Source organism: Maniola hyperantus, chromosome 7, assembly GCF_902806685.2.
Source record: "Maniola hyperantus chromosome 7, iAphHyp1.2, whole genome shotgun sequence".
In the NCBI taxonomy this organism is placed as follows: Eukaryota; Metazoa; Arthropoda; class Insecta; order Lepidoptera; family Nymphalidae; genus Maniola; species Maniola hyperantus.
In genome coordinates this window covers 7177287-7189686 of record NC_048542.1, presented here as the reverse complement: position 1 = coordinate 7189686, position 12400 = coordinate 7177287, and the positions used below count along the sequence as shown (strand labels likewise).

The 12400-nt window shown below is 34.6% G+C and overlaps 2 protein-coding genes across 4 annotated transcripts in view; both read right to left on the bottom strand.

Annotated features, from left to right (window-relative positions):
* Positions 1–222: 222 nt before the first annotated feature.
* LOC117983669 (facilitated trehalose transporter Tret1-like) lies at positions 223–6482 on the bottom strand. Its single transcript, XM_034970286.2, has 8 exons — positions 6310–6482; positions 5468–5697; positions 4708–5028; positions 4279–4402; positions 3796–3891; positions 3487–3704; positions 2607–2789; positions 223–949 (listed from the first exon to the last, which is right to left on the bottom strand). The coding sequence occupies exons 1-8, from the start codon at positions 6368–6370 to the stop codon at positions 704–706; spliced, it is 1479 nt and encodes a 492-aa protein (XP_034826177.1). The 5' UTR covers positions 6371–6482; the 3' UTR covers positions 223–703.
* Positions 6483–8759: 2277 nt separating this feature from the next.
* LOC117983532 (uncharacterized) overlaps positions 8760–12400 on the bottom strand; it is a 42854-nt gene continuing 39213 nt past the window's right edge. For 2 of the 3 annotated variants that reach the window (XM_069499628.1, XM_069499629.1), the window contains one exon: positions 8761–11039. In XM_069499628.1, the coding sequence (XP_069355729.1) occupies positions 9349–11039 (1691 nt within the window). In that variant the 3' untranslated portion in view covers positions 8761–9348. Of the gene's footprint in view, positions 11040–11384; positions 11481–12400 lie in introns of all 3 variants that reach the window. The other variant, XM_069499627.1, reaches the window with a different exon arrangement.

Sequence of the window (12400 nt, the reverse complement as noted above, 5' to 3'; positions counted from 1 at the left end):
CAGATAAAAGATGGACAAATACTGTAACTGAATGGCGTGGCCCAGTTTGGAAACGAAAGAGAGGTAGACCTGTAGAAAGTTGGGAAAATGAAATTAAAGAAACAGGAGGTATAAACTGGAGAAAAAAGGCTCTAGACAGGAAGACCTGGAAAAATCTGGATATGGCCTTTCTCGCTGAGAGGTCCTTAAAATAAAAAGAAAACAAATAATGACATTTCTAATAATTGTTATATTTTAAGATTAAATAATAAATATTAACTAATGCATGCACAAGTAAATTAATCTATATAGCTGTGAATTTTAATTATTTTTGTCAACCAATTATTTGTTTAATAATTTATTAAGGATGAATAAAAGGCTTTTTATTTTATTTTATTTTATTTTATTTATAGAGGTACCTACGAAAATTGTAATAAGCTATCCGTGCGACACTGGAACGGGTCGCTAGTCATCTTTAATCCATAATAATCCATACTAGGTAGGTACTTAATATTATAAATGCGAAAGTGTGTCTGTCTGCTAGCTTTTCACGGCCCATCTGTTTAATCGCTTTTGACAAAATTTGCCACAGAGATAGCTTGCATCCCGGGGAAGCACATAGGCTACTCTTAATCCCAGAAGCTCAACAGGACTCCCACGGGATATTAAAAAACCTAAATCCACGCGGATGAAGCCGCGGGCATATCTATAAATTACCTAGACTTCAAGCCTTTAAAACCGTCTGTTTTTCTTTTTTCATAAACAGTGGCTGTATTTTATCGGCGGATAGGCCTTTGGTCTCTGGGAGGCAAAAATGGCTGTAGGCAGCGCCTGTGAAACAGAACACGGCAAAAATGTAGAACGTGGCTCCAAGTCCTAATGCCTCCACTAACGGATTAAAGAAAATGAGGGTTATAAAATTTGTTATCCACATGCAAACCATTGATAAGCTATTGCAGAGTCCTCGGACCTGAAACAAGTAAAATTTTATAGTCTTCCACACTGATACATACGTACCTACTTATAGTTAGGGAGGCGAGGTAGCTAAATGGCGTAATTCAACGGCGCCGTCGAGACCTATCAAAATCGAAAGATAAAATAATTTCGAAAAGAAAAGCTCGTATGGTAAAAACCATTTTAGCGGTGGGTTTGGCGTGTACGGTTTTTCAAAAATGTTTAAAAAAACAGTTACTTGGGAATTCTCGAGCGCGTCAGATATTCATACTACGTATGCTCCAAGTGCCTCTGATAACAACGGTATACTAATCTGCCGGTTTGCGTGGTGGGGGTAGGCATATAAAGTAGTCAAAAATGCAAAAAAAAAAATTTACTCGAGCGCGTCAGATTTTCGGAAGGGGTGTTGAGTAAGCCCCAAGGAAGCTCCCTTTAAAAAAACTGACGATTTCGGCGCGACGATAAGTTACGATGAATTTTTGAAAATGCAAAAAAAAAGTTTTTTCGAAATACTCGAGCGCGTCAGATTTTCATAGGGGAGGTTTATCTCGGTATCCTGAAAGCATATTTTCTTAATCTGACAAAAATGTTGGTGGGTTCTCTTAATCTGACCGAAAAAGGTTTTGTGGTTTCTTTTTTTTCCTTTCTTTCTCCTTGATAAAACGGGGAATTTAAGAATGACAATAAAGCGATAGATACAACCAACGTAAATGTAGATGAAATGTAGTACGAATTGTATTATTTATTGTATAAAAAAATGAAATGATAAAAAATTGGATTATAATTGTATTGTTATGTATGCCTTATGTACCTTTACATTTTTGCTCAATACAATTCATCGTCTTCTGCTTCAAGTCAAAAAGTTTTAACTTTGGACAAAAATGTAAAGATACCTTTTTTGTGTAAAATAAAATTACCTTTTTTGTTTATTTAAACTTTTTTTTGGTAAAATGTATCGTTCGCGACTTATATGCCGCAACGCGTTTTTCGGAAGACGAAATGGCTCCTCCACACTTCCGGTCATGCGGAAACCGGCAGATTTTGTATTTTTAGTAAGTTTTAGATTATATTCTTCAAAATAAAAAAATAAAAAATCGCGCTCGAGAATGCCGGATTAACGTTTTTTTTTTTACAAATTCGCGACCCTATAACTCGGCGGCGTCAAGGACTTATCGTCAGTTTAGTTAAATTTAGTCTTAAAACACTAAAATCAACCCCCAATATCTTAATCTGACGCGCTCGAGTATTTCAGACTATCGATTTTTTTTTTACCAATCTGATCGTCTATCCTAGGCGCGCGTCACTACATATAGAGCTAAATACTTTACAAGGTTGTTCTATTAGGTCTAAGGTATCTCTCATATCTTAAACTGCCACGCTCGAGTATTACCGAAAATTCCCCTATTCGCCTCCCTAACTATTACCTGAAATTATCTTTGTCGACTAAAAAATTTTGGAGTTTGCTTACAAATTCTATCATACATCACCATTATAATAATAATATTATATATACGAAAGTGATTGTTTGTTGGTTTGTCTTTCAGTCACATCGCAACGTGGTGATGATTAACGTGATTTTTGCATGGATATGCATAATTAAAGAGGTCAGTTCTTTCGGACTAACGTTCGGACTAACATGTCCTTGTATTTAAAAAAGCTTTAAAGTTCCTCACCTCAGGTAGAAACACCTCCGCAGTAAGTACAAACGGAACTACACCAGCACCAAGGTTATACACAAAGCAGTATGAGTATATTACGAACGCGGTGAACCAGTGTGGTGCCCATCGCATGTGGAGCTGAGAGCCCAGTAATATGGTGAATATTCCGGACAAAATAGACGTTACTGTCATAAGGCTCTGGAAAAATAAAACATGTGTTTTATGTTACACTGAAGCTTCCTTACCAACTGACTTGCTACTCTTAGAATAGGCACCTTCTAAGCAAACGCGTCCCTACTTAGGCCACACCATCACTTCCCAACAGGTGTGATCATGGTCAAGCATGCGCATATAATGAATAAAAAAAAAGTTACATTAGCATCGAAAAAGAGGTTATAGCCTAGTGGTTAAGACATCTCGGCCTCCTTATTGGGCGATCCGGAGTCTGATCCAGATAACTTTTCGGTGCTTATGCGCTGTGCCCCAACGTTGTACCAATAATGTAATCTGTGATTGTAATTATTGGAACCATTTTAAATGTAGATTATCATCATTGTTATGAACCGATAGACGTTCATACACCACGGCCTTCTCGCCTAAATCGTCGTTTGATGTCGTAAGTCCACCTAGTGAGGGGTCTTCCAACGCTGCGCTTACCGGTGCGAGGTCGCCATTCTCGCACCTTGGGACCACATTGTCTATCAATTTTTCGAATTATGTGCCCTGCCCATTGCCACTTCTGCTTCGCAATTCGTTGAGCTATGTCTGTTACTCTGGTTCTCCTACTGATCTCCTCATTTCTGATTTGATCACGTACTTAGATTTGATCACGTAGAAATATTGATAATAATAATGAATAAATGAAATAAATAAAGATAAAATTCTTGATAATTACCCTTCTCCCAAATTTATCCAACATTGTAGCGCAAACCAAACTCGCCAGCAAGTACACTACAGCTAGCCAGATTGAGCAAGTGTTTGGATGCATAGTAGGCAATGCCTCCTTGAACAGAGACTCGGCGTATACTTGTAATACTAAAGAACCCATGAGAATCGCTACTGCCATCATTATAACCACAGCCAATAATGCTCGTTTAGATGATTCTGATCGTTCTATAATTGAAATAATAATAAAAAGCGTTCAGCATCAATCTCATAGCCAATCAAATCTAGTTTGAGTTTGAGTTCAAGTTTTTTAACTTACTCAAAAACTGCCATGGTGTTTCATGGGCCTCTTTTGTTTCTTGAACTGTAGTTGCATTCTGACTTTTCTCAAGGAGCTCCTTTGTTGCTTGAATATCTAAAATAATAATTTTAAATAGAAGAACAATAAAATTTCTTATCATACTTAACTGTGCAAATGTACCTACGCGTAATATCTACATGTACAAGCTCTTACAAATCTCTAAAGATTAGATCTCATATTAATGTAGTGCAATTAGTGATAAGCTGTACGCTTTACATTTTATTCAAATTGTAAAACTTATATTTCTCTTTTTTTTGTTTGTTTTAAACTCGTAATTATTTTCGTAACGATAAAATATACTAAACCGAAAATGTTTATTGCAGGTGATGGAAAGTTTTGCAGATTACCGATGTTCTTCTTTTTTAAAACGTAAACAATCTTCTCCTTTACCATATACCTAGTAATGCTCATCTCATAATATTTCTATTTCAATCTCATTACCATTTCCTTGCAATATTTTATCGATCCGTGGATCTAATTGCAAATAAATCTTCTTTATGTCAATTTCTACCTCTTTAGATGTAACTTCTACTCGACGATAAAAGGCTACAGATTCTGCCGCTTCCTAGAAAATAAAAACATTCAGAACATGGAAATAGAATATACCTATAGCGAAATTGCTTATCAAACAATAGTTCATTTGAAGAACTATTTGTTTCAGCGTATGTACGCTGAAACAAATAGTTCAAATGAACGCTTGACATGCAAACATTGCTTCACATAAAGCCAGTTCTTCAAACATATAAATCAAATCAAAATTAAATAATTTATTGAAAATAGGTAATAAATTACTCTTTTTGATGGTCAGATGTTGGATTTCTAAGATATAGTGGTGATAATTATTACGTAAATTTGCGTTAAAAGTCTTACCTTCTCTTTTCCAATCTTTAGCAAAAATACCGGTGACTCTTTCAATAACATCAACAGCATGATATATAGAACTGATAAAGACAAATGGACGTATAGAACTTGTTGATACGGCAGATACCCTCCAAGGGCATATGAGAATAAAAGACCTAGAAAGAATCCCGATACTGTAGTAGAAGTCAGAGCTCCTCTGATAGAGTCTTGAGATATCTCAGATATATAAATTGAACATATTCCCTGCCCTGCTGCTCCCACGCCAGCGAACCCAATAGCAAATAGAACTAGATACACAGAATCGGTCACAGCAATGATGCTCCAGGCAATCTAAAAAGAAAATTAATATTGCAGATTTTAATTTGTCATGAGTGATTTAATTACTCATATTTGTTTTGAAGTTTTGGAACTAGTTGAATAAGAAAATAAGAAAATAGGCTATCAGGTAAAAAAGCCCTGTGTTGTGAATACTCGTAGGGATTAGGTACCTATGCTAGGATGAACGAGCGTATACGAGTATGTAGAAGTGAGGGGTGCCAGCCAGGTAACCTCCCAGTGTGCCTGGGTGCTGCTGGTCCTTTTTGGATGCGTCCGAGGGGAAGAGCAGTATTCTGACCAGTGCACCCCGGTAACATGGCTAATAATTTCTCTTCGGGAATATTGTTGGCTATGTCTACTTATTATTTGCTATGTCTACTTATTATTTGATCTCTGAACAAGATTATGGTCGGTAAAATGGGATTTTGACTGTAACAATTGAAAGACTTACTACGTAAGGTAATCCAAAGAGCATAGCTGAATATTTCCTCCCAAACTTATCCACCGCATACCCACAAAATGGCGTTGCTACCAAAGCTCCTATATTAGTCAAGCTGCCTAATAAAGATATCTCAGTCAACGACATAGGAGTACTCAGGACCGTAGAGTTTGACTTGAATATTTCCATTGTGTATGAGGGCCAAGCGTAAACAAAGCCTGTTAGAGTAGTAAGATAGGCGACTGAAATCAAAAATATTAGAGTACTTAGTGCCGATTTCACCAACGTCGAGTGACATTTAACCGGCGAGGAATAAATTGGGGGTAATGACAGTTTTTGTATGAAAACCTGCCAAAATATTTTACTGTCGGATGCGGATAAGATTTATTTTACGTTGGTAAAATCGGCCCTTAATCGTTCTATAATTATTATTGAGTTATTTTTTATACGTAGGTAGGTACGTTTTTTACGTATAATATAGAAAGATATTTTTTTATTCAAGTAAGCTTTTACAAGAACTTTTGGATCTACATATTATTATGCATCTGCTTCGAATACCTGTACTACCAAGAAGACCAGAAAGAAACTCGACGGATGATATTTTTAAAGATTCGGTTTGCATTAATATGATGCCGTAATAGTATCAAATAAACTATTGTAATTAATGAAACTCTTATCTAGGATAAAGGAGTTTTGGTAATCACAACAAGGATTCATCATTGTTCAAGTTAATAATTATTTATTTACTAAGTAGGTGTATCTCATTCTTCATAATTCTTTCTTTATAAGACACTAGGCACTATTCGTCCTTCAAGGCTAGGAATATAACTGAATAAAAAAAATTTAAAACTAACTTATCAAGGTCGACATCCCTTGGATCAAGAACGCCATAGGTTTCACTTTTTCACTGTCCATTTTACAGTACAGTACATTAATCTACGGTATTTTTATTTACTATGCTGAAATTACGAATTTCTACGCGTTTTATAATTACATCACTTGTGTAATATTATTATGGTTCAGATGCTTTATTGTACTGGATTAGATAATAACGCGAAGATCAGTTTTGTGTAGTGTATGATACCTTCTCTCTCCATCCGACTCTGCTTGTATTTTGAAAACTATTCTGTTAGATTTTCTATTAGATTTTGTGCTTATTTGTGTGTTCGTCATATGTATTTTTTTCTAGTAGGTTATATTATTAATTAATGTTTTTATTAATGTTTAAAAACTCAGCCAGTTTTTTATTTTATAGATTATGTATAAAAATAATAATATAGCTTACCTATATCGCCAACATTCTAATCTTAAAATTTCTGGTCCTAACTTTAGCAAACATCTTTTCATCTTCATGGATCTATTAATGCAATTTTTTTTTCTCTATTCATATCAACTTTTAATACAATATTTTTAGTAACAATAGTTTGTGATATCTATCGAAAGAAAACTAATTATACACTTACTTACCTATATAAAGAAAAGTCCTGATTCAAACCCTTGGACCTAGAAAGCTGATACTTTGCACAAATGTTCTCATTATAATGTAGACAAAGAGTCAGGCCAGATTTTTCAAAATTCCCACGGCATAGGGAATAAAGAGGATTTATATTTTTGCCAATTTCGCTATTATTTATAAAACCGTAACTTTGCTTACTGTTGTTAAAAATTTAGCTTATATTTCAATCACCGAATTATTTGGCTCAAAGTTGTTTCTTGATTCAAACTGAACAACTACCTATTTTTTTTAACTTGATTAAAATTTTAAACTAACAGATAAACACGCAATCTTTTTTTTATTAATATAATGATCACAATCATACCATTAACATCTTTAACAGTACTATCCATAGTGAATAATATTCCATAAACAGTGACTCCTAACTTAGTAGCATTAAAGATTATATTTAATTAAATATTTTATCGACATGTTTTGCTGTCACTACTGTTATCATAGCTTTATAAATATGATGCTTTAATAAAATGTCTGCAAACAATAGTGGTGATAGTATTATTTGCTATATAATTTAACACTCGTCATAAAATGTAGCGTCTACAAAAATTAATAGTTCATATAAAGTTTCATTTCTAACAAAAGCCTTTTAATATATTGTACTGTATAAAACGGGTAATTACCACGATTAATTAAGCGATTTTAATATATTAACTACCTTTTAATAGATTAGGTACCTACTTTGTATAAATTACTTTTGTTTTCGTAGACCTCATGAGTACCAATATGTTAGTAGACCTTTTAATTGCAGTTATGGTAATAATATAATATCATAAACATTTAATTTATAGGTAGGTACTATCGGTACCTAGGCATACTACACAGCTTATAATATTCGGCCACGAGGTACCTAATTGCCAACATGGCAAATTTAAAGTTATTTAAAGCCATATTTCAACAAATGTAGACTATATTTTAGTTTACTAACGTATAGTGTTATTAACTAAATCTACTGATATAGGTACGTAGTTATACAAGTATCTTTCTATATAATTATTTTGTTACATTTTGCTAAAATCTTTTTGATTTTCTTAACACAAAATAATCAACCATTGATTGACAAATTGACTTCTTTAACACGAGATATCACAAACTAGTCAATCAATCTGTCGATAAGTACTTGGCAACATCATTGAGCTGAGCTTGGCAGCTTTGTTACTTATTTATCACTAATTTTAACTAAATTGATAAACATACCAAGAGCCGCAGCAGAAACAGCTGAAAACGGCAAGCGGCGCAAGTATGCCTCTCTTATCGAGAGTTAAATTTTTGTTCCGTTTGCCGGGGAGACCTTGGGGCCGTGGAGTCTTAGTGCAAATAAAATTTTACGAGACATTCATTTCACCGCGATCAATAGCCTCATCTGGTGATAGAAGGGCTGGCTCGTTTTTTGCGCAGCGAGCAGCCTGGCTGTCCAGCGTGGAAATGCAGCCAGTATTCTTGGCACCATTCCACGCAGGCATGATTTGTATAGTAATTAGATAAGGCTAGCTTTAAGTTTTATTGTAATATCTATAGATACTAATACATAAAATTGAAGTTTCTATCTGTAATTTCGAAATAACTACCCCAAATTAACTGTCTGTTTGTCTGTTTGAACCGGCTAATCTTCGGAACGGCTGAAGCTATTTTGACGGGACTTAGAGTAGTAGACACAGGCAAGTAGAGGATTAATCAGGGTGGATAACTTATTAATTTAATAAATAAAACAATAAATTTTCTTAATGTTTCAGGTATTTATTTATTTATAAAACTTAAATTATATTTACAAAACTTACATAAATAACAGAAAGCTAGGTAAGCTCTTGAAGCCTTTTGAAATAGTTATCTAGGTTCAAGTAATTATTATTTTTTATCATCTTAAAGTCTTAAATAATTATTTATTACCTAGTCTTGCGTATTCTTATTTAAATATTCCATAAAAGAAATATGCATGTATTATATTTTATTTTCTCGTAAAATATTAAGTAAATATGCATATTTTTTTATGTAAAGTAATAAATATTTTATGCAGTGATACGAGCCTACCTATTAGTAAGTATAAACGAAAATAATTATTGTAAAATATTTTAAATCTTACAAAGTATTCTATCAGAATTGGCAGTATTACATTTTATTTATAATTAATTATCTACAAATAATACAATATTAATTCACGACTCTACCATATTACAGTTTGTTTCCTTTTTTAATACTGAAATATGTAATTATAAAAATAATTTATAAAAATGTTACTTCAGTACAATTTAATGTAAAATGTAGTTTCTACATAAATATAAGATAATACACATTTGGATTTTTAAACAACATTGTTAACTCAATGAAACGGCGCAAGACAAAGTCCGCTAGGTAGTTTATATTAAAAACATCATATAAAATATTTTTATGCAAATTTAACAGATCCTCTTGATCTATGCCAACAGAAAGATACGGCTAAGCTACTTAATAAAGATCCTGCAAGTACTAATAATCCTCCCCATAGGGCTGCGCTGGATGAAATACAAATTCCGGTGTCTGCAGGCAAGTCTTCAGCAAAGACTACTCTGAGACCCTTTCCTATAGTTGTCACAGGCTCATAAGTCCTATTTCCCAAATGGATGATATCCCGTCTTTTCCGTCTTGGTTCAGTGCTTCCAGGACTGGGGCAGACCTCACAGTCAGTCTTACATAGTTCGACATCACATTGAATGATCAAATCCATTTCATCAGGAAATTTGAACGCGTTAAAGAACGCATATGCGATGACGGAGGCACCGGTGTTTCCTGTTTCCCTTGTTTTTTGGAACGCCCCGAAAAGTTTTGGTTTTAACACGCATCCATTGGAATCAGTCAATGGTACAACATGATTATTATCAGAATCTCTAGCTACACACTCTCTTACCAAAATATCAAATCCTGCATCTCCAGTTACGGATACTACAAGCGTCATGGTTTCTCCAATCTTAACTAATCCGTTAGCTTCCTGTGCAAAAGGTCCTCTACCAGTTTGAATGTCTAATCGAGCCATTGCAGTGTCTCCGCTGAAATTACTAGTAATTTGATTCAGCATTCCAACGCTTAAAGATGAAACCAGCTGTTTAGTTAAATTTCCTTCCCAGAGACATCTTACTCTGCGAATGTGATCCCAAACTTCTTGTATCCCAGGTTCATTTTGAAGTACTAAGACATTTTCTAAGTAAGCCTGACCTTCATTTTCGAAATCACTGAAGAATCTTGTTCCACATTTATTGAGACTAACAGTAAAGGAATATTTAATTTGGTTTGAGTTTTCTTTAACGTACACACAGTCAGAGTCCTTAAAATGATCTTGTGAGTAGATAATACCATTGTAAACTTTGTTGAACTCTATGTTGATGGTCATCATTTGCTTACCGCAATCAACAGTTATATCATGAATATGTGGAGGATGCCGATCATCATCTTCTGTCACTGACACTGGTGTGTTTGACGGTGTATTGTCACTTCCTCCGTATCCTGGGGTTTCAGGTTTTGGTCGATTTTGTTGGCTTGTGGGTTCTGAATCAGGCTGACTAGGCCTGTATGATGGAGAAGTTGGTTGACTAGTTTCATAATTAGGCTGTGATGGTCGACTAGGTTGATAGCCAGGTTGACTTGGCTGGTAGCTCGGCTGTGAAGGTTGACTTGGTTCGTAAGAAGGTTGTGTTGGTTGACTTGGTTGATAGGAGGGTTGGGATGGCTGGCTGGGTTGATAGGAAGGTTGAGATGGTTGATAAGTGGGTTGAGAAGGTTGGCTGGGTTGATAGGAAGGTTGCGAAGGTTGACTAGGCTGATAAGAAGGTTGAGTTGGTTGACTTGGTTGATATGAGGGTTGACTTGGCCCGTAAGGCGGCTGGCTAGGTTGGAAAGGTTGTTCTTCAGTCTGCGGTGGCTGGTATGAAGGTTGACTTGGCAGGAAAGGAGAGCTAGGCGTATAAGATGGGCTTGAAGGTGACGGACCTTCACTATACGCTGGTGTGGGTCGGTTACCTGATGGAGGGTAACCAAGTGGGGGGAGGTAAGCTGGAGGTTCAAATGGTCTAGGCCTCTCTGGCTTGCCTCCAAAGTATTGACGAGCTGAAACGTGAAAATATTCAGTTAAAATATTTAAGTGTAATTATAAAATATTATAAACAAAGTTTGTGCATTATTGTGAAATAGTGTAGGTAAATGTACCTTCATGTCACCATTAAATATGCGTGAAAGCGTGTTGAAACTGTTTAATGTGAAATTGAAATTACGTATTTACATCCATGTGTGTTCCTATTAAATTCTGTTTAGTTTTTGGTAACGTCACCTATTGGAACTATATTTTTTATATAAATTTTGTAAATTCTAAGGCAGCTTTACCGGGGACTTCATGTAATTGAAGATTTATAATAGTGTTCAAGAATTACTAATCCCTATATTCATATGACGGACCTTTCCTATTCTTCTGCTGATAAAGCCCTTGAATCCACTGGAGAAGATTGTTCACCGTTTCATCCGCATCAGCTTGTGACCCAGGTTGAAGATCAGCTGGAAATCACTTTATTATCAGGAAAATCATCCCTTTGCTGATGATTTCCGCCACCAGGATTAATTCTCTTTGCAGAGAGAAGACCACAAAATAACAAACAAAACTAGAATTTAGCAGTTAGATGAAAAAACCGTAAGAAAATTTAATAGGTACCAGAACCCTTAGAGAATATTTAGAAATTCTTGTTAAAACCACGACCATCTTGTTTTCATAAAAACATAATATTAAACTATGGAATTAGACAATAATGGATAAATGTGGATATCATGAAAATGATATCACCAGTTTAGCCTTTCCAAGTACCTAGCTCGTATATTACATGCTGCGATACCATGTCCAGAAACCAAATTATTAAGTTAGTATAAGTTTTGGAAATTTACATAGATTTAGATGTTAAATCGATGGAAGTTCACATGTACCTGAGTACAAGCAGTAGTTGCCTAACCGAAGTTGGAAGAAGAATTAAAATAATGGATATGCAACGAGAAAAAAGGCAAAGAGAAAATACCAGTAAAAAATATAAGAATTTTGAAGAAAAAAAATGAAGAGGAAACCTTAATATTATTATAACATAATAAATTATAATTTTGTATAATGTAAATTTTATTAACGAATATAGAAGATAAGTATTTACTATTATATTTACATTATAAGTATATTTATACTGTAGATTTCAAACCAGGAAAAGATTTCAGGTGAAGTAAAAACGTAAAAGATTGTCTTACTGAAGTTAATAATGCACTTGAGAAGTATTAAAAATATGTTGTAATTTTTTGTTTTGGAGAGCAGAACCTCCACCATATCGATAGCAGCATCCTGATCATTTGATTGACCTTTGGACGTTACTGTTACTACTATTCTTTGATAGTCCGAGATTGAAAATTTAGTTGCACTCGTAATATAGTAAAACCTGTTGCAA